Source organism: Camelus ferus, chromosome 7 (assembly GCF_009834535.1).
Source record: "Camelus ferus isolate YT-003-E chromosome 7, BCGSAC_Cfer_1.0, whole genome shotgun sequence".
NCBI lineage: Eukaryota > Metazoa > Chordata > Mammalia > Artiodactyla > Camelidae > Camelus > Camelus ferus.
In genome coordinates, this window is record NC_045702.1 from 70,400,779 (window position 1) to 70,427,763 (window position 26,985).

At 39.6% G+C, this 26,985-nt stretch overlaps 1 protein-coding gene across 11 annotated transcripts in view; it reads left to right on the forward strand.

The window, feature by feature from the left end:
* Positions 1-26,985, forward strand: part of CACNA2D1 (calcium voltage-gated channel auxiliary subunit alpha2delta 1) — a 426,371-nt gene that overhangs the window by 375,341 nt on the left and 24,045 nt on the right. For 5 of the 11 annotated variants that reach the window (XM_032484117.1, XM_032484116.1, XM_032484108.1 and 2 more), the window contains 14 exons: positions 1,213-1,284; positions 2,532-2,603; positions 5,051-5,112; positions 9,357-9,433; positions 10,761-10,781; positions 11,444-11,504; positions 16,984-17,081; positions 19,877-19,964; positions 21,024-21,086; positions 21,770-21,873; positions 22,770-22,856; positions 24,616-24,683; positions 25,045-25,083; positions 26,561-26,632. In XM_032484117.1, coding sequence (XP_032340008.1) covers positions 1,213-1,284; positions 2,532-2,603; positions 5,051-5,112; positions 9,357-9,433; positions 10,761-10,781; positions 11,444-11,504; positions 16,984-17,081; positions 19,877-19,964; positions 21,024-21,086; positions 21,770-21,873; positions 22,770-22,856; positions 24,616-24,683; positions 25,045-25,083; positions 26,561-26,632 — 984 coding nt within the window. Of the gene's footprint in view, positions 1-1,212; positions 1,285-2,531; positions 2,604-5,050; positions 5,113-9,356; positions 9,434-10,760; positions 10,782-11,443; positions 11,505-16,983; positions 17,082-19,876; positions 19,965-21,023; positions 21,087-21,769; positions 21,874-22,769; positions 22,857-24,615; positions 24,684-25,044; positions 25,084-26,560; positions 26,633-26,985 lie in introns of those variants that run through there. The other 6 variants (XM_032484109.1, XM_032484113.1, XM_032484111.1 and 3 more) reach the window with 4 other exon arrangements.

Below are 26,985 nucleotides of genomic sequence, written 5' to 3' on the forward strand. Positions count from 1 at the left end.
GCTATGTTTAATTGTAATGCATGTTTAATTACTGGTATTGACTTGAGTGATCAGCCCTCTTAAAATAGTGTTTAAAATAATGATGATCTGAATATATTTTTGAAGAGTCTGAGACTGAAATCATTAAAACTTCATTGACTTTGCACTAATGTAGCATAAGTTGTATCTATTACTTCTCTGTCTAATTAGTTATATTTTGATGGCATTTATTTTAGTAAGCATTAAAAATCCACTTTCTAGAATTTTGCAACTGTAAAATGTAGACAGCTAGTGTAATTTTATAGTCTAGTGAACTTTGAAATTCTGTGGCATTTTACATTATTTTGTAAGTGATATCAGAGAATAGTGTATTTTTGTTTATCAGATATTTTGATGTCTTTATTTTATGATTGGCATGAGGTAAATTTCTCAGATTAACACTTTCATTTGATATATTTATATAAATAAATAATTTGCTTGTTCCATAGTGAATTTTAACTTATTACACACGAGCAAGAAACAGTAGTAGGAGATGTTTAAGCAGGAAAACAGTGTCTAGTGAAGCTACGGGTTGTTAGTCTAATTAGACGTCAGTTACAGTGGCTAATCTTTATAAAAATCTTTAAGTGTTGACCGCAAGTTTCATTTTACAAAGTTGACTTAATTTGACTTACTGAAGCATAATGCAAAATCCCTGAGATTCAGATACATGAAGCAAACGTGCATCTGTATGCATTTTAAGAAGGAAGAATAAATTGAGAAGAGTTTGTTTTGCTTAGCAAAGTTTTTAAAACAGTGTCCCTCATGTAATTTCTCACTTTTTACGGAATACAAGTAAAGAATGTGTATTAGTTACACGTTGCCTTTGTTTTATTGTCAAATATGTTCTCCATATAGCTATATTTTGCTCCTTTCACATCCCAGTTAAAGAAAAAAAGTATAAGTGGGTCTTCGGAAGTTGTGATTAAAAATGTACTACCTAACACAGCATTCAAAACTGCCTTCAATTTGTCTGCTGCTCTTAAATCTCAATTTTCTAGCGTACTTATTATTATTTTAAAATGTATATGAAAGAATATATACCTTTTTACAGTTATTTAGTCAGCTTTTTAATATATCTTAGGTAGGTAACTTTTATGGCATGAATGTCATATTTAAATGTCCAATACATTAATCTATGTACAGCATCATTTTATAATGCCATATGTGCTTAATTATTATTTTCCTGTGTAGAACCCCAAATCTCAGGAGCCAGTTACTTTGGATTTCCTTGATGCAGAATTGGAGAATGATATTAAAGTGGAGGTGAGTGCAATCCGTTGGCCTGAACAATAGCCTTGGGTGAGATGCTGGGATTCAGTCCATAAGTATCTGTTGAGCAGCTTCATTGTGTTGGTTCTTTATGGGTACTATATAAACAAAGATGATTTTTATTGTCTTTAAAAATGTCTAGATCCTGGGCTATCTCATCCAAAAGAGCATATGAAAAGGAATAAATAAAAAAAAGTTTGGTGTGACTTTAATTTTCTTCTTTCTACTTCCACAGATAGATTTTTAAGTATTTCAGTATAAATATAACTTGTAAATTTCAATAGGAAACATAGGAGGACATTGGCATAGAATTGCAAGAAACGCTGAAGGGAGTTTAAGTATCCAGCCACCCAGTGAGCACCCTGAGGAAACTGCCATGTTTGTCTTAGTAGTCTTCACTCAGAAAATTTGTATGTTATTTCAAAGGCAAAATTGCATGCTGCTTCCTCTGAGAGGGCGTTCCATGGTAATAAAGATAATCATTAATAATATTTAGTGAGTCCATGATACATGTCAGTCATGGATTCCTATAGCCTTTGAAATCGGTTTATTATTATCATTATCAGTATCATTACATCTGTTGTACCGATGATGTGTTGGAGATACAGAAGGTTAAATAGCTTATCTCCAGTTACTCAGCTCGTAAGTAGTGGAACCAGGATTTGAAGCAGGCTCTGGTGCTCCAGAGCAGAGGTTGGTAGGGTTGTTTCAGAGAGATGGACTCCTTCTCTTATCTGTTCAAAGGCCACCGTGTTTCTTTTATAACTCATCACAGTGTGTTTTAATTTGTACTTGCTTTACACATTTTACACCTTTACTCTCTCAGTGTAGAACAGTAGAATCTATGTAATGTCATTACCCTAGACAGGGGCATCGTGCCGGGACGTCTCAGGTGGTAAATGAATATTTGTTGTAAAGCGTTCTGACAGGATAAAGTAGATCATGTAATGGTGAGAAGCTTGGTTTTGAGACTCTTCAACCACTGACTAACTAGTTATTGTTTAACCTCTGTTGAGTCTAAGTGCCCCCTTAATCAGTCCCGTAAAGTAATCGAGCACTGTTTATTAATTACATTTCACAAATTAATGATTGATTGAAATGGATTTCATTAAGGATGTTCCTCTTATTTGTAACTAATGTAAAATAGCGATCATGTGGCAGTTTTTAAAGGAATATTCCCACACTTCAGTAGGTGAGTTGAGTACGTGCAATAATAAAGGAATTGTTTCATTTTCTCTTAGATCCGAAATAAAATGATAGATGGAGAAAGCGGGGAGAAAACATTCAGAACTCTGGTTAAATCTCAAGATGAGGTAAGAATTAAGTCGAGTTTATTCTGTAATTTAAAAAAAATATTAATAATGATAGCTGATATTAGTAGTTTGTCTAATCTGTTAAAGTAATTTGTATTCATAAAAAAGGCTGTTTCTAGGAAACAATTTTTAAAGCATTCTTTGCTGGAGGAATATTTTCAATGAGATTTTTCTCTCTTTGAAATTGTTTTACAGTCATGTTGCTTTAGGTTTCTTGATGGATTCTTGTATCATTAACAATATATTCTGGAAGATTACAGTTTGGCTGCATGTGTTTTACCAGTAAAAGAGCACACGGTAGGATGTGCTGTCTCCTTTGAGGCCATTTCAGTCATGCAGATTTGAGGTTAATATGTAATAGCCGTATGTTTTATATGGCTTGTGTATGGAGATGTGCTAATTGTTGAGTTCCACATATTAATTAAATTTTTTTTAGTTTTTTCTTTGTTTACTTGTTTCTGGCTTGATTTAACTTCTTTTACTGTTTATGCACTATTGCCCTGCATTTAAATCTGAAATTAAATCCAGTGGTGAGACACCTACCGCCATCAATTACTGGTACCACTGTGTAGCACCTGTATTGTTTTATGTTGACATGGAAAACTCCTTGAATAGGAGAAGGGTGTCCATCCATTATTTACATGTGGAGTAAACACACCCTCATCTGTTTGCGTATTTGAGAAATAAATAGAACCGAGAAGCTTTTGAGCTTGGAAGGTTAATTAAGCCTTTATGTAAAACTTGAGTCCTTTCCTTTACAATCTCAGCCTTTTTTTTTTTTTTAAGGTGGGAGGTTATTAGGTTGATTTATTTATTTACTTGATGTAGGTTCTGGGGACTGAACACAGGATTTTGAGCTATACCCTCCCCCCTCATCCATTTTAAATGTAACGTTTCTCCTAATTCCTCAGCAGATGTCTCCCTAGGAAGGAGATGGGATCTCAATGTAGTGCTTCCTTAGCACGTAGCTTTCCTCATTCTAATAGCATGAGGCCCCATTACCGGAGAACAAGGCGGGGAGGCATATATATCAATGTCAGTGTTTGTGGAAATGTCAACTTTATTTACTTAGCCTTTTAGCCAGGCTATTTACCCCGTCACTTTTTAGAAGAAAGATGTAAACCACTCAGCATTTCGGCCAGTGTCTTCCTGTTGATTGGCCAATAAGAACTCCTTGACCTGCATATTCTTTTCAACTTACCAATTAGTTTTGGTTTCTATCAAGTCACTTTGATATTTCTCTCTTTCAATTTACTATGAAGTCTTCTTTTTGACCAATTTTCCTGTTAATAATATTGAAGAGAACATTGTCTGGTACATTTATTTGCCTAATGTGATACTATTTTGATATTATTTTTTATAACTTGCTGAACAATGCTAGTTTGCCAAAGGTTTTTTACGAGTAGTAACGAACAGGTAAATGTTATATCTGTTAGTTATTTGAAGAATTTTCCAAGTCTGAAAACCTCCTGAGCACTTCTGCGCTCCCTCCCACACCCTCCACACACAGAAATAAAGCCACGGGAATATGTGATGTAGAGAAGCAGCATGATGTAGTTGTTAGAAAATGAACTTGGCAGCATAGAGTTTCCTTTTTGCCACTTACAGTCCTCTGTAAGACTCGTCATCAGTGAGTTGTAGAGAAGAGTCGTGTTGCATTTACCCCAGTGTGTTGATTAAATGAGACAATGCCTGGAAAGTGCTAGTAAACGTTAGTGTTCTGATGAGGACGATGAAGCTGGAGATAACTGACAGTATGAAAGAATGCTTGTGGGTCATCGTTACATCAAATGGAAGAAGGAATCGTCATGTCTTACTGCTGTCCAGGAGCTGCACAGGAAAGAGTGTTCAGTATCCATGAAGTTACTCAGCTCTGTGCTTATGTTCCCTGGTGGATTTAGTTGTTTGTCTGACCTTCAGTGATACTGAGTAATTAGTCTCTTATGGTAGATAAATACTGTAATAATAGCCTAATAAGAAGAGTAAGTTGCTAATACATTTGAATATTACATTTGGATAGATTTGGATCCAGACTGAATGATTGCATTCATTTCCTGATATTACCGGTTTCTCTTAAACAGATACTCTACTGTGGAAATATCTGAGCAACGTCTAATATTTCGAAGTCCCATTTTATTATTAAAATTTATTCTTCAGGGAATTTTGCTTTTTCCACTTTTAGGTTAATTATTTGGCATAGAATACTAAGATCTTGCACTTAAAAATCCTTAAATTTGTCATGTGGGCATTATTTTGGTCTTAAAATCTTGCTTCACACACATATACTCCCGTAACAAGAAATAATTGTAGAATTGACTAGATCAGACATTTATGAAGAAGGACATTGAATGACCACTGAATTTATGAATAGATCCTAGTGTTCTGCTCTTTATGTAAAGTCACATAGAATAAAAAGTGATAGTGACTGTATCAAACTTACGTTTTAGAGATATATTGACAAAGGAAACAGGACGTACACGTGGACTCCTGTCAATGGCACAGATTACAGGTAATAAACTACATTTATATGTGTGCTATATAAGAGTATTCAGTTCAGTGTCTGAAACCTATTTTTAGTAGAGATTTGTCCAGTGGATGAATATTAAGTCTTTACATATTTTATAAGCTACTTTCAATGTAATTCAATAGAAGTGTTATTCTTGCCAACGTTAAAATGTATTAAGCTTATAGAGTCTTATTTTTTAAGTGTAAAAAATGGGGAAAAGCTAAGAATATAAAATATAGAAGTGAAACTTACATGATATGCATATATTTGGTATTTTGTATATTGACGTTCGTAATAATAAGTGTTGACAAATTCTCTTTATGTTGTAGTCATCATGGCCGCAGACCTCCTCATTTAAATTGTCATTTAATTTACAGTGCTTGCAGTTAGGTTTCAAAGCAACTTAAAAATAAAACTTAGCACAGCGTAATGTAATGTGATATAAAATGCTCAACTGATGAGATGTTACCCCATGAATAGAAATTCGGAAGCATTCTGATCCCTTCAGTTGAGGAGAAAATTGGGCAGACTAATATCCTGTAATTGTTTGGAAAGTCTCCCTTCTTCAACAGCTGCTGAGCATTGTCTTCACTTGCGCTGCCTCTGAGGTCACAGCTTTCTCCGTGGTCCTGCGTCCTGCATCCGCGTAGAGCTGAGGCCAGTGTGACTGTGTCCTTCTTGTTACTCATGCTCTTTTCCTACTCCCTAGCGAACAGCCCCATCTTTGGATCTTATATCAGCAGATCACAGCACCCCCCACTCCTCCCTTTTCGCAGTCATCTCCCTCTCTTTCCTGTGAGATTTCGGCTCCTGCCTCACCGCCACCCTCTCCTACGTTCACTTAGATCACTGTCTGTAAGCCTGTTTGTGACATACCCAGACTTACATAAGGTAAAGCAAACGCTGTTTACTGAAATAAACTGTAGAGGAGATGACAACTCAAGGTAAAAAAAATTTATTAGAGTCTATAGACATTAAAGTAGTATATGAAATGGCTGTAAGAACTTCTAAGTACTCACTCTCAATGTCTGTACCTCACCTGAGCCGATGATGGTTTGCAGGTGGGCCAGGTCCCTGGACTGCACTGTCCATACCATTGACACAGGGGGTGCCTCTGGTGCCTGGACTCTGTTTTTTTCATCTCCTGTCCTCTACTGACCTTGCCGTTCCGCTATCTTAGCTACCTACTCCAAAGTCATGTTTTGCTGCTCTAAGACTGCAGCTTCATCAGAATCTGAATTTGATCGTGTGTGTGCAACTCTAAGATCACTACATTTCAGCTTTCCATCTCCTCCCTCTGATAGCCCAACTGCAACAGTCCTCTGACTCAGTGAAGACCTGAAATGCATCAATCCCTTGGACCTTTTCAGTGTCCTTGCCTCCTTCAAGTCCTTGAACTTCTCTTTATTCAGCATAAATTCCTGGGTCTTAGTATGTTCACCCTCCTGCACACACCGTCAGTTCTCTTCATCCTACTCAGGTTTGGCAAACAGTGTAGCCAATCCCAATCCCAATGAAAGTCAGTTATCACCAACCCCATGCTGTACCACATGGCCACAAATAGAAGTAAAATATTCGTTGACTGGTAACATCACGTGAAATTCAGGACCTCTAACCTGAAGTGGACGTCAGTGGTTCCTGGTGATGTCAGAAGTCCCATGACTGCAGGATGCTTATAGATCACTTTGACAGCGTGTGTTCTCTCCTCAAGCCCATGTCTCTTGCCTGTCCATTTTCTCTCAGCTGATGTCTTTGCAGAGTATCAAATATCAGTTAGTAATATCTGTCTCCTTAAGCCTTGATATAACTTGATATTATGTATTTTGAAATATAGTAATTATTTTAATAGAATTCTCTTTGGTGAAAAGTTGGATTTTTTGGTGGTCTCAGTGATTGGGTGGAAAAGTATGTTATATTCCATGTAACTGAGTTAACCATGTTTATGGGAGTTACAAAAATATTGCGGGGGGCTGTGCCATCCATCTGGTGGCCACTGGCGTTGTGAGACTTTCATCCCTAGGAGACAATACAGCAGCCTTGGTCTGTGGGTTTTATAAGGAGAGAGACAGCAGCCCCTGCACAGGACAGCAACGTTGGCTCAGAATGTTGAGTAAAGATCTTATCTGCTGCTGTAGGTTGAAGAAATAATTGTTGTCTCAAGAGAGAAAACCAGTAGATTAAGTGTAACTATATTTTTCAATAAAATAACATGTAGCTATTAATAACAACTAGAGAGTTACAGGCCAGTAAAATGTATGTTTGATATGTCAAGTGTGAAACTTGTATTGTGTTCCTTATGGGTTTCCACACTATTTTTTTATGGTGCATGAGACGTAACCCAAGCTTACAGGGTGACATTGTGGCAGCCACATGATGTAACGTTACTGGTTTTAATTTGAAGTTTCTCTTAGGAGTAAATGCTGATAGGGCAATAAAAATGTACTTTCCCTGGAGAGGGATTTGTAGGAGACAATCTTCAAATGCTCAGTGATTCTGCTCAACATTTTATAAGTGGCAAGTGAATCATGAAAGTCATGTTGCTTTCAGACTAATTGCACTGCTTATGTTAATTTTAATCTCTGCCTCCACTTAAAGGAAGTTACCTATAAAATGAATGTAGAGATTTTCATGAAGTCTTTGTAATGTTTTATGTCTCTGACCTTTTCCTATAAGGAAAGTCTATGACTTAGTTAATGATGGAGCCAGATTTGGGAATTGGAGGTAACAAGCATCCCCTTGGTTTGCTATCGTGACTGCAGAAATAAATTGTAGCAAATAATCCCTTGCTTTTTTCCTCTTCAGAGAGTGAATCTGTAACATATATTTGTAAGAAGGAAGACCTGGAATTTTATATTTTGTCCTGTTCTGTATTGTTCGGTAAAGGAAAAAATAGGGGGCTGCAGTTTGGACATTTATCCCAAAAGCGTGGGGAAGATGAGGCTTGAGTGATTTAAAAGAAGGTCTTCTGCCCGTGCTTGGAAGTACTCAGAAGGCTAGAGAGACACATTAGTTCCTGTGCACTGCTAAAGTTTGGGTTACAGGTTTTCAATGAATGTGAAATAACTCAGTTGGTCACAGTAATGAAACATTTTTTGAAAAGTGTTGCATTGAGAATCAGAGATACCATCATTTTTGGCATTCATTAGTTCCTTAGTTTCTTTCTATAATCAAAGGATAGTGAAGGTCCTTTGCAGCTGTAAGTGTGGCTCTGGAATAATTAATTATGTCCCCACATGCACATCAGCTGTTGTGAGAGGAACAGAATTACGCAGATGCAGTTGTTCTTGGAAACTGCATGATATTCTGACATCTTTTAACAGTTCTAACACATTATGTGTTTTATTAATTGGCAACCTGAAGATGAGTACGGTGACCTGCCTGACAGCTTCTTATTTCGTAGAACGTTGGCTGGCAGGCTTGGTTGACAGTCCTGGTGTCTGACAGTCTTCTGAATTTGGCTTGAGATTTGCACTGCACCTCTTCCCCCGTTGGTACATCTGCCACAAGACTGCAGTAGCCCCATGGGTCTTGTGAACTATCGAGCTCAAGACGGTTTTCCTGTTGTACCCCATAACATTGTCTGAAATGGTGAGGGATATCCACAATCAGTGAACGTGAAATAAATGCAGTCACAGTGTTGAGTAAGAACCAACGGAATAAGCACATGCTCTAAGGGAACCTGAATTTCCAAGAGACGCTGAGGAAGTTGCCTAGAGATGAGGTTTACAGTAGTAGGTATTTACCTGCTCAAAAGAGTATTCCTCAGATGATTGTATGCATTGTGTGACAGTAATGACAATAATACTTTTTACGTGTGTAAGTTTTAAGAGTGTACACGTGCTAGCAAGCGCTGTAACACTGTATATAATTCATTCAGGAGAGGATAGCCAAGTGGTATGATATGTTCACTTTGTGTAAACCTATCCCTAGTGTTGTGGTTTTGTCCACAAAGTATTTTAATATACTTTTCTAGAAATGTAGTACTCATGACATTTCTTCTTCAGCTAATATATGGGCGCATATAGTAGCTTATTTTCCGTATGTCTCTTCTGACTCTATACCATGTAAGGAACTGGGTGACTCTGGATGGCAAGACCGAATGAAGTGTCCTATTTGCTGAAGTAATAGGGCTTTTCCTTCCCACGAGGAAGACTTGGATTTTCCATGATCTTGATGTGTCTCTTTTTAAGTTATGTTTCATTTTTGTTTGTTTGTTTGTGTTTATGCTTCTCTTGTTTCTATTGCAGTTTGGCCTTGGTATTACCAACCTACAGTTTTTACTATATAAAAGCCAAAATAGAAGAGACAATAACTCAGGCCAGATGTAAGTACTGTGAAAGCGGCTGCAGGGTCTCTTTGTTATCTCCTAGTAGCAGAGGTGTGACTCCGCCTAGACTTTGGAATACCCACGGCTTATTATAGCTTTCAGTAGGTGCTACTACCAAATCAACAGCAATGATTCTAACCCATTCCAAACATGCAAGGAACAAGAAATATTCTACACAGATAGAATATGAGCAGGTACTCCAGTGTCACTGGCGGTCCCCACCATCCTCCCCTGCCTCGCTTTGTGCTTGTAGAATCATTGCAGCGCTGTGCCCTGTGTGTTGCTGTTGTTTTGAGGGTCTGCTAGCTGGCGCAGAATGTTTCACATAGTCTGTACTCATGGCACTATGTTAGTGAAGTTTTTTCTTTTCTCTTCTTTTCTTCTTCTTCTCCTTTTTTTTTTTTTTTTTTTTTTCTTTTTACATTTGGCAATAGTATTGGGCTCCACATCTTCGACTTTGAATAAAGTAAATTGCACTGGTCTTTGGCTTTGGTTTGGCAATGAATTTCTAATAATCTAAATTAATGTCTTCAATAACTCAAATGGAGTAGTTTTTTTTTTTTTCTTTTCTCAAAGCATCAGTTGGAATGTGGAGTAATTATTAACTCTAGGTGCATATTTCAAGTCATTCTTTGTCTTGGGTGACTAGATTTAGTAAAGTAAAATGACCATCATATCCTTTGTACATTACTGTATTATTCCTAACAACCTAAATTTTTTCCGATACGAGAAGGTAAAATATATATATGTATAGTGAATATATATATATATGTATATACCTCTTACATGTGACCTTACATAAGCTGTAGTTTCTTGCGTGTCTCTGTCAGTTCTTTTTTGCTCTGTGCAGTCCTGGTTCTCATTGTCCCTTGTGGTAATTTATACATTTATATTCCACTTTCACTAGCTAGATAGATATGATGGTCTTTTAACAAGCAGCACCTTTGCATGAGCTAGTTCTTCACTTGGTAAATGAGGGGAGGCCTAGTGGGTCTGTGATGATCGGTAAATGCTTCTGGTTCCAGGCTAGCATCATTGGCATTGCACTTGCATTAACCACTTTCCAAAATAGACCCTTGAAATCGACCCTTGAAATAAGCACAGTGCAGAGACGGTGCTCTAGTAGTAATTGGCAGGACATACTTGCCAGTCCTCAAAAATGTATCTTTTTTCCCCAGACTACAGCTGTACATAAGTAAACCTTTGATCTGTGCACAATATTTTTATTCAAGAAAGGCATTGAATAAAATATTGTTTGTGACCCCCTTTGCTTTACCCTCTTTTTTTTGTTTCCCTGCTTTCTCTTTCTGATGGATTTTCACAGCAAAAAAGGGCAAAATGAAGGGCAAGTATTTTCTTGTTGCTCGATTTCTTTCTGTTTAGTACACTTGACATTTCCAGTGATAATTCTGTTCCTTCTGGATATTATCCTCTGTGCCTCTCCATGGTCACTCAGACGGTCGTGGCAAAAAGGGGGGAGAAGAATACGCTTATTTTCATATGCAGCCGGTTTCACTTTCAAGTTTTTTCTTAGAGTTAAATATGTGTTTTGCTCCTTCCAATTACTAATTCATACTAGTGTGAAGAATGTTATTAATTCACCAAGGGCATTCATGGGGTTTATTGACATCATTGTCTTTTTCATAATGTTGGTAAACATTTTTATAATGACCTGTCAAATGAATCCCTCTAATGTATCATGGACATGAATCGCTTTTTAAACAATATCTTGGTTCTGGTTGGGTTAGTACATGGGAAAAGTATAGACGTAGTAGCATTGTCTTTGATAGAAGTGATTTCATCCATTTATGAAAGTGAAATTGATTTTATTACTGGAAAGTATTGGGGAACTGTATGGTCCCTGATATGTTTTAACGGAGGATGTAAGTCGTCTATTTTTTTTTTTTCTTATTAATTAGGGATTTTTTTTTTCCAAATGCTTTGTCATCGAATCTCTGGATGCATATTCTGGATTGTTTGTCTAACCCTGTAACGTTATCTTTGTAGATTCAGAAACACTGAAGCCAGATAATTTTGAAGAATCTGGCTATACGTTCTTAGCACCAAGGTAGGTCTTGTTTTGTTTTGCTTTCTGTTTTATAGCTTATGTGGATGCACAGGTCTTTAGTATTAGGTGTGAGGTCGGGTCGAGACTGCTGTGGGTTATCGCATGCCGTCTTATAGGACAAAAGGGAACAATAACTGAAACTGACATTTAGTCATCCAGGTACTTAGCAGCTGCCATGTGCTAAGCAGTGTGCTGACCTGGGGAGATGGTAGTGAATAGGATAGATGTAGGTTGTGATTTTGTTGGAGCTAACAGTATATCCCACAAGAATGAAGAGTGTATTTGCGTTTGTGACTGTGTATTCACGTACGGACTCTGTGTATGTACGTGCCCCGGGAGGTAGATATGCGTAGATACACAGATACTTATGTGCGGATATACACACGAGAATGTGGGTACCTCAGAGAATGACTGCTTCAGTTGTAGTCTTTTAATACTCTTAACACAGGTTTTTGGGAAGACATATTTTAATAGTGACAGTGTCTCACGGGAGTTTTAAGGTTAACATTTTTTCCTGATGCCCAGTTTTCTCTCTCATACAATCCCCCTTACCTAGCTCTGATAGACACTTGCATGTCTGCCTCTGTTGTCTTGTAATGATTTGAAACTCCATTCAGTAACTCCAAGAGTTTCTTTATTCCTGTTTCTCCCCTTAGTTTTTGACTTCCAATGTCCAGCAGACACATATCATAATACAAATGAATAACATCCTATTAATCTAGGTGAAATTAAGGAGTGGAATAGATTCAGAATCTTGTAGTTTTTAAGTCTCCTATTTTTTCCTTCTTAAATGACCCTAAGAACTCAAAGAAGAGGGTCATGGAAATTGGTCTGAGTTACTCTTTCAAGTTTATTTCTGTGTAAGAATATCTGAATTGTTGGTTCGTCTTGAAAATATGGGGAATGTATATACAGAACTGTTGGAGAAATCGCTGCTTACAGAGCATGTTCCTGGCCGTGGGAGTGACTCTGCCCTCGAGCAGCTCTCCTGCGTGCATTTCCTTGGGTGTGTGACGCTGCCGAGCACAGGCTCCTTGGGCTCTCTGCCTCGTCTTACCTGGTGACACGCTGTCGTCTTTTTCCTCCTCCCTCCCTCACATGAAGCTGCTGGCCTTGGCGCTCTGGTCTTCCAATTCCCAGGCTGCAGACATACCAGGGACGCCCCCTTTTCTGTGCTCACAGTTTCAGGTGATGGCTTCCAAATCTACAGGATGGTCATAGCATTTAAGAGGAAAATAGACATCTGCAGATCCCAAATTCTGAATGTATCCCTCCACCCTCCACTAAATCCTGTATGTAAAACAGATAAACAGCAAAGTCCTCCTGTATAGCACAGGGAACTACATTCAGTACCGTGTAATGGCCTGTAATGGAAAAGAATATGAAAAGGAATATATATATGTGTGTGTATAAGTGAATCACTATGCTGTGCACCCAAAATTAGCACAGCACTGTAAGCTGACTACATGTCTCAATTAGGAAAATAACAGGATAGACAAAAAATGCGGTTTATAGACTGTATGTTACTGTATAAGATGAAACAGTATATTTTCAGACATAGGGACTACTAGATAGCTAGATAGATACAGATATAGATATAGATATATGTATATATTTCAATACGAGACATCTATGTTTGTGGAACGTAACAGGAATCTTTCCTGTATGTGCTTCAATTTCAGTGTCTCCTAAACACGTGTCCTCTTTGGAGAACTGTTCTGTCTGTGTTGCTTCAGTAATGAGAAAATTATCCTCCCCAAATGCCCAATCTTGAAGCCTGTTAGGTGTCTTCCACGTGTATGTAACTTCTGATCCATCCCCAGGTCTTGCCAAGTAGAAAGAATCTTACGAGTATCAAGTGTATCATCAAACTCTGTTGCCTGCGTTCTAGTACCAGCCACAGGTTTCTCACAGCCTAACTGCTACGGCAGCCTGATTAACCTCACTGCCTCTAGTATTGTGCCCTTACCTCCCAATTCTTGTCTCCGTTTTGCCACTGGAGAGTTTTTTAAATTTCGGTGAAATCAAGTTTCTCATCTGCTAAATCCTAACCAATGGCTCAGTGTCGTCCTCATGATAATCTGTACAGTATACCGTGGCTTTCAAATGTTCTGTCGCTAGTCCCAGGTTCCATTGTGGTCCCGTCTCCTCTAGATCAGGGGCTGACAAACTGCAGCGTCAGACTGGTTGTGTATGGCATTCAGGAAGGTGTACTGGCACGTGGCCGCGGACCTTGGCTGGTGTCCACGGCTGCCTTCCCTCCAGAGGCAGAGTGGAGTGGTTGCAGCTCAGACCTCTTGGCCCACAGAGCCTGAGTCGTGTATTCGCTGGGCCTGTAAGCAACAGTCTGCCAATGTCTGCTCCTAATTCCAGCCATAGAACACTTGTCTGACTTCCTAAATGCATTGGGTTTTTTGTCCTTACCCTTTCCGTCAGCTAATTTTCCTTTCTATTTTGGAGTGAATGCACACACTGCCAGTTACTCCCAAGCTCCAACCTCAAAGCTCCTTCATCTGGGAATTTCTTTGCCATCATCGCTGGATTAGACACCCTTGCTTGCTGCGCCATGCAATGCTGTATTTCCCGCACTAGAGCGCCGCCACATTTCATGTTACTGACTTTCTCCAGAAGAGAACATGATGGCATCAGTTTGACTTCCCATTTCATACTCAAGTCAAATCCATTGCCTGATGCACAGTAGGGGTTTTATAAATATTTGGCGAGTGGAGAATCTAGAGAGATTTGAAGAATGTCTTAGAAATCACAGTAGTAATAAGACCTGTAGTCCTACTAGCAGTGTTTCCAATACAAATAACTGAGCAACGTAACTGCTAAAACTAGTTGTAACCAGAAAGGAAAATATCCACATAGCACAGATGTGAGAAGAGATGGAAATGTCAGGGGTGCTTTCTTGCTGAGACTCTCCCTGCATCTGAGATGTCTTTTTCTCTGGGCAACTTCTTCACTCATGTCTCTCAGTTATTAAATAACAGACCAAGCAGACTGGATGCCTCAACCTCACCATTAAGCAGAGTAAAAGTCCAGGTACTCCCAGAGAGGATAAAGGTATTTCTCAGTTCTGGTTTCCAACTCACAGGCAATGGATTTAGTTTACTTCAGCAAGGATTAGCCTGTGGACCCTGTCTGTGGCCTAAGTCACAGTATCAGTATGATGGGCTGGAGGACTGGAGTTCACCTGTGTGTTTAGGGAAGGAGAAGATACCAGAAAAGGGAAGAAGTGTTGTAGCTTGTAGGACAGACCAGTGAGTACCCAGTCCAGGTAACATGTGTTAAGTCTTTTACATGCATGAGTATAATCTTCCCTCAGAAGAACTCTAATAAGCTAGTGTTAACATCCCGTCTCAAAGATAAGGAAACAGTTTAGAGGTGCTCAGTAATACGGGATTTGAATCCGTTTCCTCACTACTGTAAGACAGAGGTGTCTGCACTGACTACGTACAGGCATGCTCGGGGAACCTCAAAAGACTATCCAGTACCTTAGAGTAAAATATCTGTGTAGGAAACATTTTGTAGGAAAGTAATCATTGAACGTGTTTTTAAAGAGTTGTGGAAGATAAACAGAAAGTTGGAGTAAAGAAAAGAAAAATTGGCTAGAGGAGACATTCAGGTGTGACATCAGCCATGGGTTTTTTTTTTATCCCTGTTATTAATGGGAAACAGTAACGGAAAGTGTAGAGGAAGAGTATAGAGCAAGGGTTTGTTTCCCAATCTTCCTTGTCCTGGCTGTTACTCAGATCCCCTCGTTTCTTTCTTAGTGTCCTCACTTGCCAAATGGTAACAGTAATACCTCTTTCATAGAGGTTTTGTAAGCTTTAAAATATATAGCAAAGCTCTTGATAAGAAGGTAGCTCTAAATAAATAGTAGTTACTAATTTGTAGTAAAAGGCAGGAGAAGGGAGTGTTTGTGCAAAGTGTCTTTCAGAGAATCCGCAAGGAGAAAGCTGTTTTCCTAACAGTGGTAACTGGCGTTCGTCTCCTTCATCATGTTGCCGTTTGCAGTGACAGTAGAAAAGCAGTGGGGAGCTGGGACCTTATCAGGCATCAAGGCAGCGGCGCAGAAGTGCACTGGTCGCCATTGTAATCCTCATTGCCAGCCGCCAGCATCGGGGAAAAAGGCAGTTTCACTGTAAAATATCCTTGATTAAAAGCAAAGAAGTAATAGTTTTATTGACATTTGACTCATAGGAGAAAAAGGAAGTTTTCCTGCATACGAGAGTAACTTGACCGTTCCTCAAAAAAAGCTCCCATGTGATTGTTTGAATAGAGAGCTGAAAGAGGAGCCCCCCCCGCCTTTTTTTTCCCCAGGAAATGTCATTGGACTGGGAAAAATGAATGAGAGATAACTGATTATTGAAACTTGTGTATTTGGCCACCAGTTTCTCAAAAATCAATTAAGTGAGCTTTTTACTTTGAAGAAAACAACTGAAAGTATTTGTTCCCAATGACAAAATCTGTTTTAGGAAAGTTATATTTATAACTGTGTGGTACTGTATATGTATTATTCTATTTATTACTGTAAGCAAGGCAGCCTCTCAGTAGTAGACTTGTCTGGGGGAATCAGTAATGTTTTTAAGGAAGGTGAATTTTCAGTATTGAACAGTGAAATGTGTCACCACTTGGAAGGTCTGTGTAACGCATATTTTCCAAATGACCAGTGTGTGGTAATGCAAAGTCACAGACAGGTGAGATCCGCATTCAAAGTATATGTAAGATGGTGCACTGGGTTTTAACATAACAGTACAAAAAGTTCGGATTGTGTAAGATTTCATATCAGAACTATCAGGAAATTTCAGGTAAGTAGTCTGTGGTGTGTTAGTCCGGAAAGAAAAGGAATAGATACAATTGCTTGAAAAGACTATTAAGATTCTTCCCTTTTCCAACTGTGTATCTGTATGACTAATGTGTTTCATGTGCCAAAACAGAGTCTTGCAGTGGTTTGAATGTAGAGGCACACTTGTCTTGTGTTAAGTCAAGAGTGACAGCAATTAGTGAGTAGAGAAATCAATGCTGCTGTTTATAAAGTTGTTTTTTTAATACAGTAACTTCTCATAGAAATGTTAACAGTATCGGTTTATTGTCAGTATTTAATAAATTATTTCAGCGTTTCAGTCTTAATTTGTACATGAACAGTGTGAAACTCCAGCATACAATGATAGTATTGGGAGTAACAGAAGCAGTTATTGAGTACCTGCTGTGCAAAGGTCCAATGCTTGAGACACACAGATGTGCATATAGATACAGACATAGACATATATTCTATAATCCTTAACACTTGGTGTCAAAGTATAGCTCTATAGCTGTGTTACAGAGGTGAGGAAACGGACATCACCAGAAAGTCAGCAGCGTGCAGTTGTCCAGCTATTAAAAAAGAAAAGAAGTATTTTCATTTCCTGTGATGATTGTGTACAATTTTTAAAGTTTAGATTTTCATGTCTAATATCACAATTTTTTTTTGTAGGGATTACTGCAATGACCTTAAAATATCAGAGAATAACACCGAATTTCTTTTAAATTTTAATGAGTTTATAGATAGGAAAACTCCAAACAACCCATCATGTAAGTACGCAGTCATTTGCAACAATCGCTTCACTGTGGTTGTTTCCAAAGCAGTCAAAGCTGGGTTCAGCCTAGCTTGTGGGTGTGCCGGGTTATGTACTGTTCTGAATGTTTAGTGGTGAAATGTAAGCAAGTGGCCCTTCTTTTTTTCTGCATTAAAGAAGTTTGATTGTATTCTAAAGTAAAAGCAAATATTCTGAGTCAGGTATTAAATGCTTGCTGATGTTTAGATGTAAGTAGGACATGGTTCCCTCTGCTGCTCGCAAATTTAGGAAATTTAATTTGGAATGATCTTTTGAAAGATTTTCATGGCATTATTCTTTCTGCATAGAGGAAAACACATTTTTATCAGTTTACTTATATCGCCCAATGTATTTAAAGAGTTGTAATATGGATAGTATGAAAAGAAAATAGAAATGATACATCACTGAAGGGTTTTCTTTCTTTCAGATTCTATGTTGATCTCACTTAAATCTTAAAAATACGTAGGTATGATAGCGCGTTGTATGAAGTGCATCAAGTTGGAATAGATAAATTGTAGTAATTGGTTTGTAACCATTGTATGTGTCTTTCAGAGAAATGCGTATCGTTAATCCTATGAAACTTCATAGAGATGTATGGATTCTTGGTTTTTGAAACAGTTTAAAATCTTAAGTAGGGTAATTTAAGGAAGAGAAAGTTATTAAAAAAGACTATCAGGGAAAATGCGGTGTACATAGGAAATAAGAGGAAAACCGATTGCCTGGGAGAAATTACCTGAGTAAATGTAACTTGGAGGAAAAAAGTACACTTATAAGTGACTTTTTTGTCCTCTTTCTCTTGTTCTTCCTTTCTCCCCTTCCCCCACCGTCCTCCTTCTCCCTGTGTTGTCTGGTCTGTGTAAAAAAACAGTGGTTCCTCAGTTGTAAAAAATGCAAATCCCGTCTTAAAGCTGGCTGTGAAACGTGTTTCTCTCATAAGAAGAAATAACTACTTGGTCCCTCTAACAGGAATAAGGTAGTGGCTTTAAAGAGCCACTGCAAGCCTGTCAAGGGCCCCTGAAGTCTGCCCTGATCACACGTGAACACGCGTGATGTCAGGACTTCCTGCGCACTGTCAGCTCGGTCTGAGCGGAGCATTCAGTGTGATCATTTATTTGCCAGGAGTGAGGAAGGGGCATTTGCAAGACAGAGCTGAGATAATAAGATGACTGACTGTTCCTTTAATTGGATGTGTCTTGTGTCAGAGAAGTATAAATACGTTGTAAAGAAAACACTGTCAGCATTATGGCACTAATTAGCAGTGCTGTTATGTACGTTCCTCAGTCTCTTCCTTCGTTTCAATTATCTTTTTTCTCCCTCTCCTAGAAATCTGTGGAGACCAGATGAAGTGATTATATAACTGTAAAGGGTTGAGAACTTACTGGATTTTTTAATTATGAGAAAGAGCTAATAGCTATAAAAGAATGTATATTGTCCTCTGTTAGGGTTATATACTGTAGATTTCTCTCAGTGACACCTGACTTCATGTTATCAATCATCTGTAAAACTAACTCTAAAAGTAGGTATCAGTGATTGAAAGCTAACAAATGAGAAATTTTTTTGTTTGCTTCAGAAAATTACTTAATCTGTAAGTAAAGTTACAGGGCACACCTGATGTGTGAAGTAACTTACTGCGCTTCCTACATGTGTGTGCTGTGGAGTTGCTGCCTTCTGCATGTTCACCTTGATTTCTGCAGCCATGTGAAAACAAGCAAGAGTGTGTATGTGTAATATGGGAATCTAGTTAGTGTGTGTAATCAGCTGCAGGGCACAGATTCCGAGATAAATGTTAGGTTTGGAGCACAATCAAAGTACCAGTAAAAGTATGGAATGATGTGAAGTGTGGCTTTATATTACAGAGTAGAATAATGGTCTCTTTTATTTTGTTTTACCTAAAAGGACTTAGGAATTAAAATGTACGAGGTACTATATAAATGGGCTATTGGTAAAGTGATTGTCTCTCGCGCTGTGTAATGTAAAAGGTAGTTCCTAGAATGGATGGAAAGGAAGTGTAAAAAGTGGATTAAAACGACCCTCTGATGTTGGGTGAAAGGTTAAATGAAAGGAAGTGAAATGTTTTCCAGCCGGTCCCACTGCCATCTCTTGTAGTAATACAACATGTAGACCATGTATTTGTTACCTGAATGGAAAGGAAGCGTAACATACATGTGAAGCCTCAGAGGGTACTTATGGGTTATTTCAGAGCAGAGGAGCCAGGCAAAAGGGAGGAGAGCCACGTTTTTTATTTAAGAACGTACCTTAATTGGCCCTTGGTCTTCGGCATCTTTTCCGTCCATTACCTTTGATGTTGGGCCAGGAGGACGGCTTTCTGTTATTCCAGAAACAGCAGCCTGAAGCCTGTGCTCTCTCGTCCGTTGCAGTGGATCCCAGAAGCCAATGTTGGAGTGGCGCTGGTCTGTGATAAGTTATCCTGTGCCTTGCCTTGCCCAGAAAGCAGAAGTCAACTCTGTCATATTATATAGTTTTATGTGTATATATAAAATTACTTATGAAATGATGATGATGTGGCATGTTTATCTTTTTGATGATGTGTGCAGAGTAAGTTGCCTCATGTAGAATCGGGTTTTCCAGTGGGAAGTGTGTCTATATCCTGAAAATGTGAGGAAGAGGAACAGTATGGAAGACGAAGATGAATAGGGTGTATTTCACAGAAGCAGTATTCACTGTGAAGCGCTTCTGAAGTGAGAACGTACGCGGTGTGATTGTCCTCGGTAAAGTGTGGGTGTAATGGAGGTTGTCATTTTCTTGTGGCAGGCAACACGGATTTGATTAACAGAGTCTTGCTGGATGCTGGCTTTACAAATGAACTTGTGCAAAATTATTGGAGTAAGCAGAAAAACATGTAAGTATTTGTTCTTATTAAGAGAAAAGAAATATTACGTCTTTCAGCTTAGCTTTATTCTGGGAAATGTTTGGAAAGTAGGTCTGTTAAATTTTAAGTTGATCATCTGTAATAACAGTTCCTCAAAAGAAGGCATCTTCCAGTTGTTGACTGATTGAATCTTCAGTGGTGGGTGTGTCCGGATTCACATGTGCCGTGACTGAGCCTAACACATACGTCTGGACTGCGTTGTGAATGAGCAAAGGGGTGCTTGTGGTAAAGTAGGGTTTCTAGGGAAAGGTCACCTAGGTCGCCTAGCCTGCTAGGAGCCCTGCCTTCCATACAGGCGAGAGACTGAGAAATCTGACTGTGGTTCTCATTTGCAGTCTCTTCTCCACCCGATTTCCAGTCCGTCAGCAAGTGGTGAAAGTTTTTTGGCCCCAATTGTTTTCATCTCCGTCCTCAAGGTCCTGAGTTTTCGTTTGTCAGGACTCACAGCAGCTGGTTTTTGTGCCTTTAGTGCAAGTCACCCCTCTGCACACAGCCGCCAGTCTGTTCTCCATGTAACTCGTACGTGGCCGGAGTCTCAGGTTGCAAGTGACGTTCTCAGTTCAGGACCAAGGGGGTGCAGGCTCCGCAGCGTGGATTTCTGGAGCATCCGTGGGCTGACCATTCTGAAGAAGCTGATACACGGGACTTGCCTGCCTGTTGTGGATCACCCCGTGCCTTATGCTCTGTTACACCACGCGCTCTCTCTCCACTAGCTCTCCGCACACGGACTCTGTGCTTGCACGGGAGGGCTTCCTTCTGGGTCTGTCATCTCTTTTACCTCCTATTCGAGCCTCAAAATGCAACCGTACTGCTGTTTTCTCTGAAATATCTTCCTTAAGCATCCTCCCTGTAACTATTTCTGAAATATTTTACCTATTAAGACATAGTTTGCATCTATGGACATATGTCCTTTGACTTCCTTTATGCTAGGAACTCACTCTGTTTCTGTTTGTACAGCCAACAGCTTAAAGTGATATGTTACAGAGAGTGAAGTGAATGAAAATTTCCTCCTTCTGTCTTCTGTTCCAGCAAGGGTGTGAAGGCGCGGTTTGTTGTGACTGATGGTGGGATTACCAGAGTGTATCCTAAAGAGTAAGTTCTAGTAATGTCTGTGTAAAGTAGCATATTACAACAGACTACTGCAAGGATGTGTACGTTACTGTGCCAGGAAGCTGTGCCTCAGAGAAAGTGAGCATTGTCAGTAGATAAAATTGGAGTGGGTTGAAGGTGCTTACATTCTTAAAATACTGCGTTTCTTTCAAAAATGGGATTATGTGACTCTTCAGTGTTTTTTCTGTTGGTGTGTTTGCTTGTCATACATATTACACAATGTAAGAGATTTTAAGAGGTTTTTGTCTTTGCCAGCATAATCTCGCCTGGTTAAAGAAACATAGCGGTTACTGTCTTTTGGCGATATCTGTGTGGCCCAGCGTTGTGGTCACTGGTTTTTCAATGGTGGTTACTTTCAGAAGAGCCCATGTAGTGGGCTGTGTAGGCTTACCAATATTACCTGACTTGTCAACTGACTTGTTCATAATGACCTGGCTAGTAAACGGCAGGGTAAAGCCAGGAGTCAGCGTTTTCCGATCCTTAGTTTCATTGTATGGCGATCTGCTGCTTAGTCACGCGTGTCATGTACACCATCCGTTATTACTGAGCTTTTTAGACGTACCTGAGATGCAGACGTATCTGTAAAGTTCAGTGATGTGCACGAAGGGAAAAGTATGGTATAACGTAGAGTAAAACATGAAAATGATGAGCCGTTTCCTCCCTAGGGCTGGAGAAAATTGGCAGGAGAACCCGGAAACATATGAGGACAGCTTCTATAAGAGGAGTTTAGATAATGATAACTATGTGTTCACTGCTCCCTACTTTAACAGTAAGTACCACTGTAGAATTCAGCCATCTCAATGACTTTTTTTTGAATGAATTATTGCTACTACCTGCCATCCACCAAAGCAATGTGTGGTATGTGATTGCTCAGGATACTCAGTATTATGCATATTCCATACGCGTGACATCGGAAAGGCAGAAGCGTCCGTTCAGTGGAGGAGGTAAGATGCACGCGCAGGAAGTGGCCATCCAGTCAGGTGGAGGCAGGCTGTCTGCGGGCTCGTGTAATGCAGAGAAACACCTGGAGAGAAGGCCGCACTCCACAAGCCGCATATATGTCAAAGGCTGTGTCATGAGTTTTTTGAAAAGTAGTCAGTTTACCCTCCTTCAGTCAGTGTTAGGGACATACTGTTTATGGAAAATCATAATGGTCTAAATGTTTAAGTAGTCTATTGAGTTCTTTCCCGAAAACTTTCTGAGTTAATTCTTCAGCCTCTCTGGGGGTTGGTCTTACTTATCATAATTTTCATAAATGGGGAACCTGAAGGTCAGAATTTCAGTTTTGTCCAGGGACATATATCTGGTGAGACGGAAAGGCAGTGTTGTAAAAGGAAGCTCACTCTTTCCACTTCACGTCAGTAGCCTCCCCAGTATTGTAGCACCTGTCGTGAAGCAGGGATCTGGCGTGCACCCTTTTTATTGGGCAAGTACATGCCGCTAAGGTGAGTCATTTTCATGCCAAAGTCAATTAATGAGAACCAATTCATGGACACTCCAATCAGCCTGGCATATAAAGGAGTAAAAGGGAACAGGAGAGCACACAGTTCTTGATTACAGAGCTATGCTGGAATATCGAAGAAGAACTCTGTGCACCTGTAGGTAGGGAAAGAAATGTAATGGTGTTGTGGTGATCTATATAGGTCTGTTGTCTGTGTTCTCTAGGAAGCGGACCTGGCGCTTATGAATCAGGAATCATGGTAAGCAAAGCTGTAGAAATATACATCCAAGGCAAACTTCTCAAACCTGCAGGTAAGCATATGTATTGTGCATAGTCACATCCCAAATGAAATGTGACCGAATGTTTATATTATACGCTGACAGTGCTTATCAGGAAGGCCATCAGAAAGCTTCAGCCAAAGAGAAGTCAAAGACATTCTAAATTGGAAAATACAAAGAAACACAGTTTGTTACCTATGAGATGGGGGATAAAGTAAACAGTAGTAGTAATGTAGAATCGAGCGATTTGCAAAGTGTGTCTGTGTATGCACTGTTGACACACTGGTATGGAGTGAGCTTAGTATTGTATGTCAAAAATCTAAATGCTGGATTGATGTGGGAAGGCCACTCTAGTAGTCTGCCCTATAAAATATTTCAAATACACAGATGTATGTATGGCCAAAGATGTCAATGTGCCTAAAAAAAAGTAAAAGTGGAAAGGGAAGTGTCCATCATTGGTGGGAAGGAGGTATTACGACATACCTATACTGTGTATCAGTAGAAAAGAATTCAGTAGGGATCTTTTTTGGTTTTTAAATGTTACAATGAAGTGTGTCGAAAATGAGTTGTTTGGCAAAGGAAAGGCAATGCAGGACACAGAGAAACTCATGTAACTGAGGATCCATGGGAATTAGAGGTGGGCTGGAGTGAGCAGACAGAGCAGAGGTGGAAAAAGGATTGTGTGATGCAGTACTGTGGGAACGGTAAAAGAGAGCAGAGTAGGGAGGGCAGACTGGGAACGTGGGTAAAATGACCTCTCTGCTCGTGGGGGTGGTTCTGCCTCGAGGCAGTTTCACTGTGTACGTTCAGTGTACCGGTTAGTGTCTGCCACCCTCCTTCCCTTGACCCAGTTGCACGTTTTCTCAGTTAGTGTGGTTGTGTCAGTGGCTCATTTAGGTGCCTGCCCTCCCACCCCGTCACCTGCCTCTGTATGTACTCAGTCATTTGCACATCACCCACATTTTTCTAGCACTGGTCAGGGTAGCGAAGCCTCTTAAGGGGCGCGGCTTGAATGACCGTATACTTCTAAGTCTATTCCGGACACCGTTGGTGGCGAATGCAAGTTCGTTTCGAGTCCCTGAGGCATCTTGAGGCCATACAAGGTGGAATGTTGGAGTTTGGAGCAGAGAAAGGTTTCTGGCAGGGACCAGCAAGGTATCAGCCCCTAGGCGCCAAAAGGTCCAGGGGCTAATTGACATTGATAGTCAGGTAGTTAATGTGTTCCTTTTGGTGGTGGTTTTTCGCAGCAGAAAAATTCAGCAAATACATGAGGTACTGTTATTTGGGGACCTCAGAGAGAGCAATAGCAGAGGATATGGGGGACGGGTGCGACCCTGGAAGGTTCCAAAGCGTCCTGCTCGGTTACTGTGTCATTCTTTGTATCAGCTTATTGTGTTAGGTCATTGGCTAGGCTGTAGCCAAGGAAGAAAGTGCATATAAAGGAAGTGTGTTTAATAGTGTGAGAGCTGTCGGCAGTACTTCTTATGGAAGCCCCAAGGAAGATATCTCTGTAATGAACAGTATATTCAACCCAAATGCAGCGCTGTTAAATGAAGTCCCTAAATTATATAGCAAAAATTATGTCGTACTAAGTGAAACTGTGGCCTGTAACGTGAGTTGGAATCAACTTTTCAAGGCATATCTGAGAGCAAATAGTCTTGTTGTCTGTGTAGTCTCAGGAAAGTTGCATCTGCCAGCTCAGGAGTTTTCAAATGTGAGAGGAAACATAAGCGAAAAATGTTGCTACATTGTAAAAATGTATGTGTCTGGTTTTCTGTGCATTTTTTTTCAGTTGTTGGAATTAAAATTGACATAAATTCCTGGATAGAGAATTTCACCAAAACATCCATCAGGGATCCGGTAAGATAATTTCGGGTTTTTTTAGGCTTATGTTACAGTTACTAATCTCAACATGGCAATGTTACACAGTGGCAAAATAAATGGCTGGTGCTGCTGTATTGAAGCAGAGCTATGAATTTCAGGTTTTCGGAGGCTTTTTGTTTAAAGTAGTCAAGTAATAAATCATAAAAGAGAAATATGTCATTGCAATTATTTTAGAATGTTAGAATAAAATGCTGCTGGTGGACATTTTTTAATTTGTCATGATAAAGGTATTATTACCTTTTTTATTATGGACTGTAATGTGGTAATGATGTAAGCGAAATTGTTGCAATCCATTCTAAAGAAAAAGTGGGGTAATAACCGTATTTTTGTCTTTCAGTGTGCTGGTCCCGTTTGTGACTGTAAAAGAAACAGTGATGTAAGAGAACTCTGAAAAATGGAATTTGTAACTGCAAATGTGCCTTGTGTTACTCTTGGGAAGACTTTAATTGTATCAGTGACGCAGAAATTGTTAATTGAGTGCTGAGAAATATAGCTAAGAGGTGGAGGGATTAGCTTCTAATTAGTAATTGTAGTAAGAGGAGTATTTAAAAGTAGGGATGCAGTATGAGAGGGTTTAAAAAAGCCGTATCAGCACGGACTGTATTCTCTTCAGTCTCCATGGTGTTAGAGTGTTTTGTACGTCTTTACCTGTCACTCGGTACCTGAGTCGAGGTTATGGCAGAAGCATGCTTCGCGGTTATCGACGCAGTCGTCCCTCATCTTTGTGCCGTATTTGAATTGGCTCCTACTGTGTCTGTAGCGGTGAGGGAGTCTTCCAACTGAAACTTGGAATTATAGTTTGACTTGCCTGGGTTGGATTTTGCATTGTGTTCTGTGCGTACCATTTCTGTTCCAGAAGTTGAGAGAGCAAACGTGAACCTTGTGCAAAGGTGAAGGTGCTCTAGGAATGGGCGTAGATCAGTTATGCCAAGAATGAATGAGAGTGATGTATTTCAGTGGTTTCCTCCCCTCCTTCTGTGTGTGTCTCTATATGTCCCCAGGAAGCAGGAATTTCATATCTTTGTATCACTTCTAGTCATGTGAAATCGTGTAGTATTTTAGTAGCATGTGTGTTACAAAGACCATGCTGTAGTTGGTTTTAGAGCCAAGGTTTTTAAGAAGCTCACTGCCTATGTGGAAAGTAGAATGCACTCAGGCCTCGCCTCTGAGAACAATGGTTTTAATAGTGATTCTGTGCAATGAGAAGGAGTAACCTGATTCCTGTATGTGTAACCGTGAGTGAAGTCGGGCAGGGATGTATCTTATAGTTCAGGATGAAATACTGCGTTTCCTCAGTGGCATGTTTTGTCACGCTTTCTGCTGTTACGTCTCAAAGTATTCAACGTAATGGTTGTAATAGACAAGAGTTGTGAGTCACCTTGTGCTGCTGCTGTGTTTTGAAAGTCTGTGATGGACAGTGGCCAAAATGGACTTGTTTTTTAATGTTTTGGTCATAATCCTAAGTCTATGTTTAAAGTAAAGTAAAGTAGAATAATAGTATATCATTAAATAGTTTTGGTCTATCCAATGTGCTGGATCAGTGAGATGAGCTTAGAGTAGCAGACAGATTGTTTCAGATTAGGTTTTATGACTGGTGCAGACTGAGGTGAGCGTTGTAACTGGCTGGATGGGGGTGGAGTTTCAAGTGCTGAGGTTTCACAGGAATCTGAGTGACCGAAATGTGTTTCCTCAGAATCTGCTGAGGATACGTAGGCTTCGGAGAAGATGGAATGAATAAAGCTGTCTGTCTCCTGTTTGTAATGCTGTAGTCATCTACGTAGGTGGAGTAGCGATGCTGTACAGTTCTAAGAGCGTTCCTGAAAATGTGTTCATTGTTGGTTTTGTTTCAACAGGTCATGGACTGTGTAATTCTGGATGATGGTGGGTTTCTTTTGATGGCCAATCATGACGATTATACCAACCAGGTATGAACCTAAAGAGGGAAGAAGTAGGGTTTCCAAAGTGTGTTTCTCTGATCAAAAGTACAACAGTCCTTACTGCCACTATGAACACTGATCCTGTAATTGCTTCATGTAATGTTAGCCATAAGGAGAAGCATTCAGAGTGTATTTTCCCTTGTGTTTGTTATTAGAATGTATTTCCTGGTACTAACAAACAGTTACCTGTAATACAGTTGGCTGAGGAGTGCAAAAGGGGAAGAGGATTGTCGCTTGGATCTTCCAGAAATGTAGACATTGTTCAGACGGTAATCAGTTGACAGTGTGTATGTGAATACGTGGGTGGTTTGAAGCAAAGTGGCAGTCTCCAAATTGTCAAA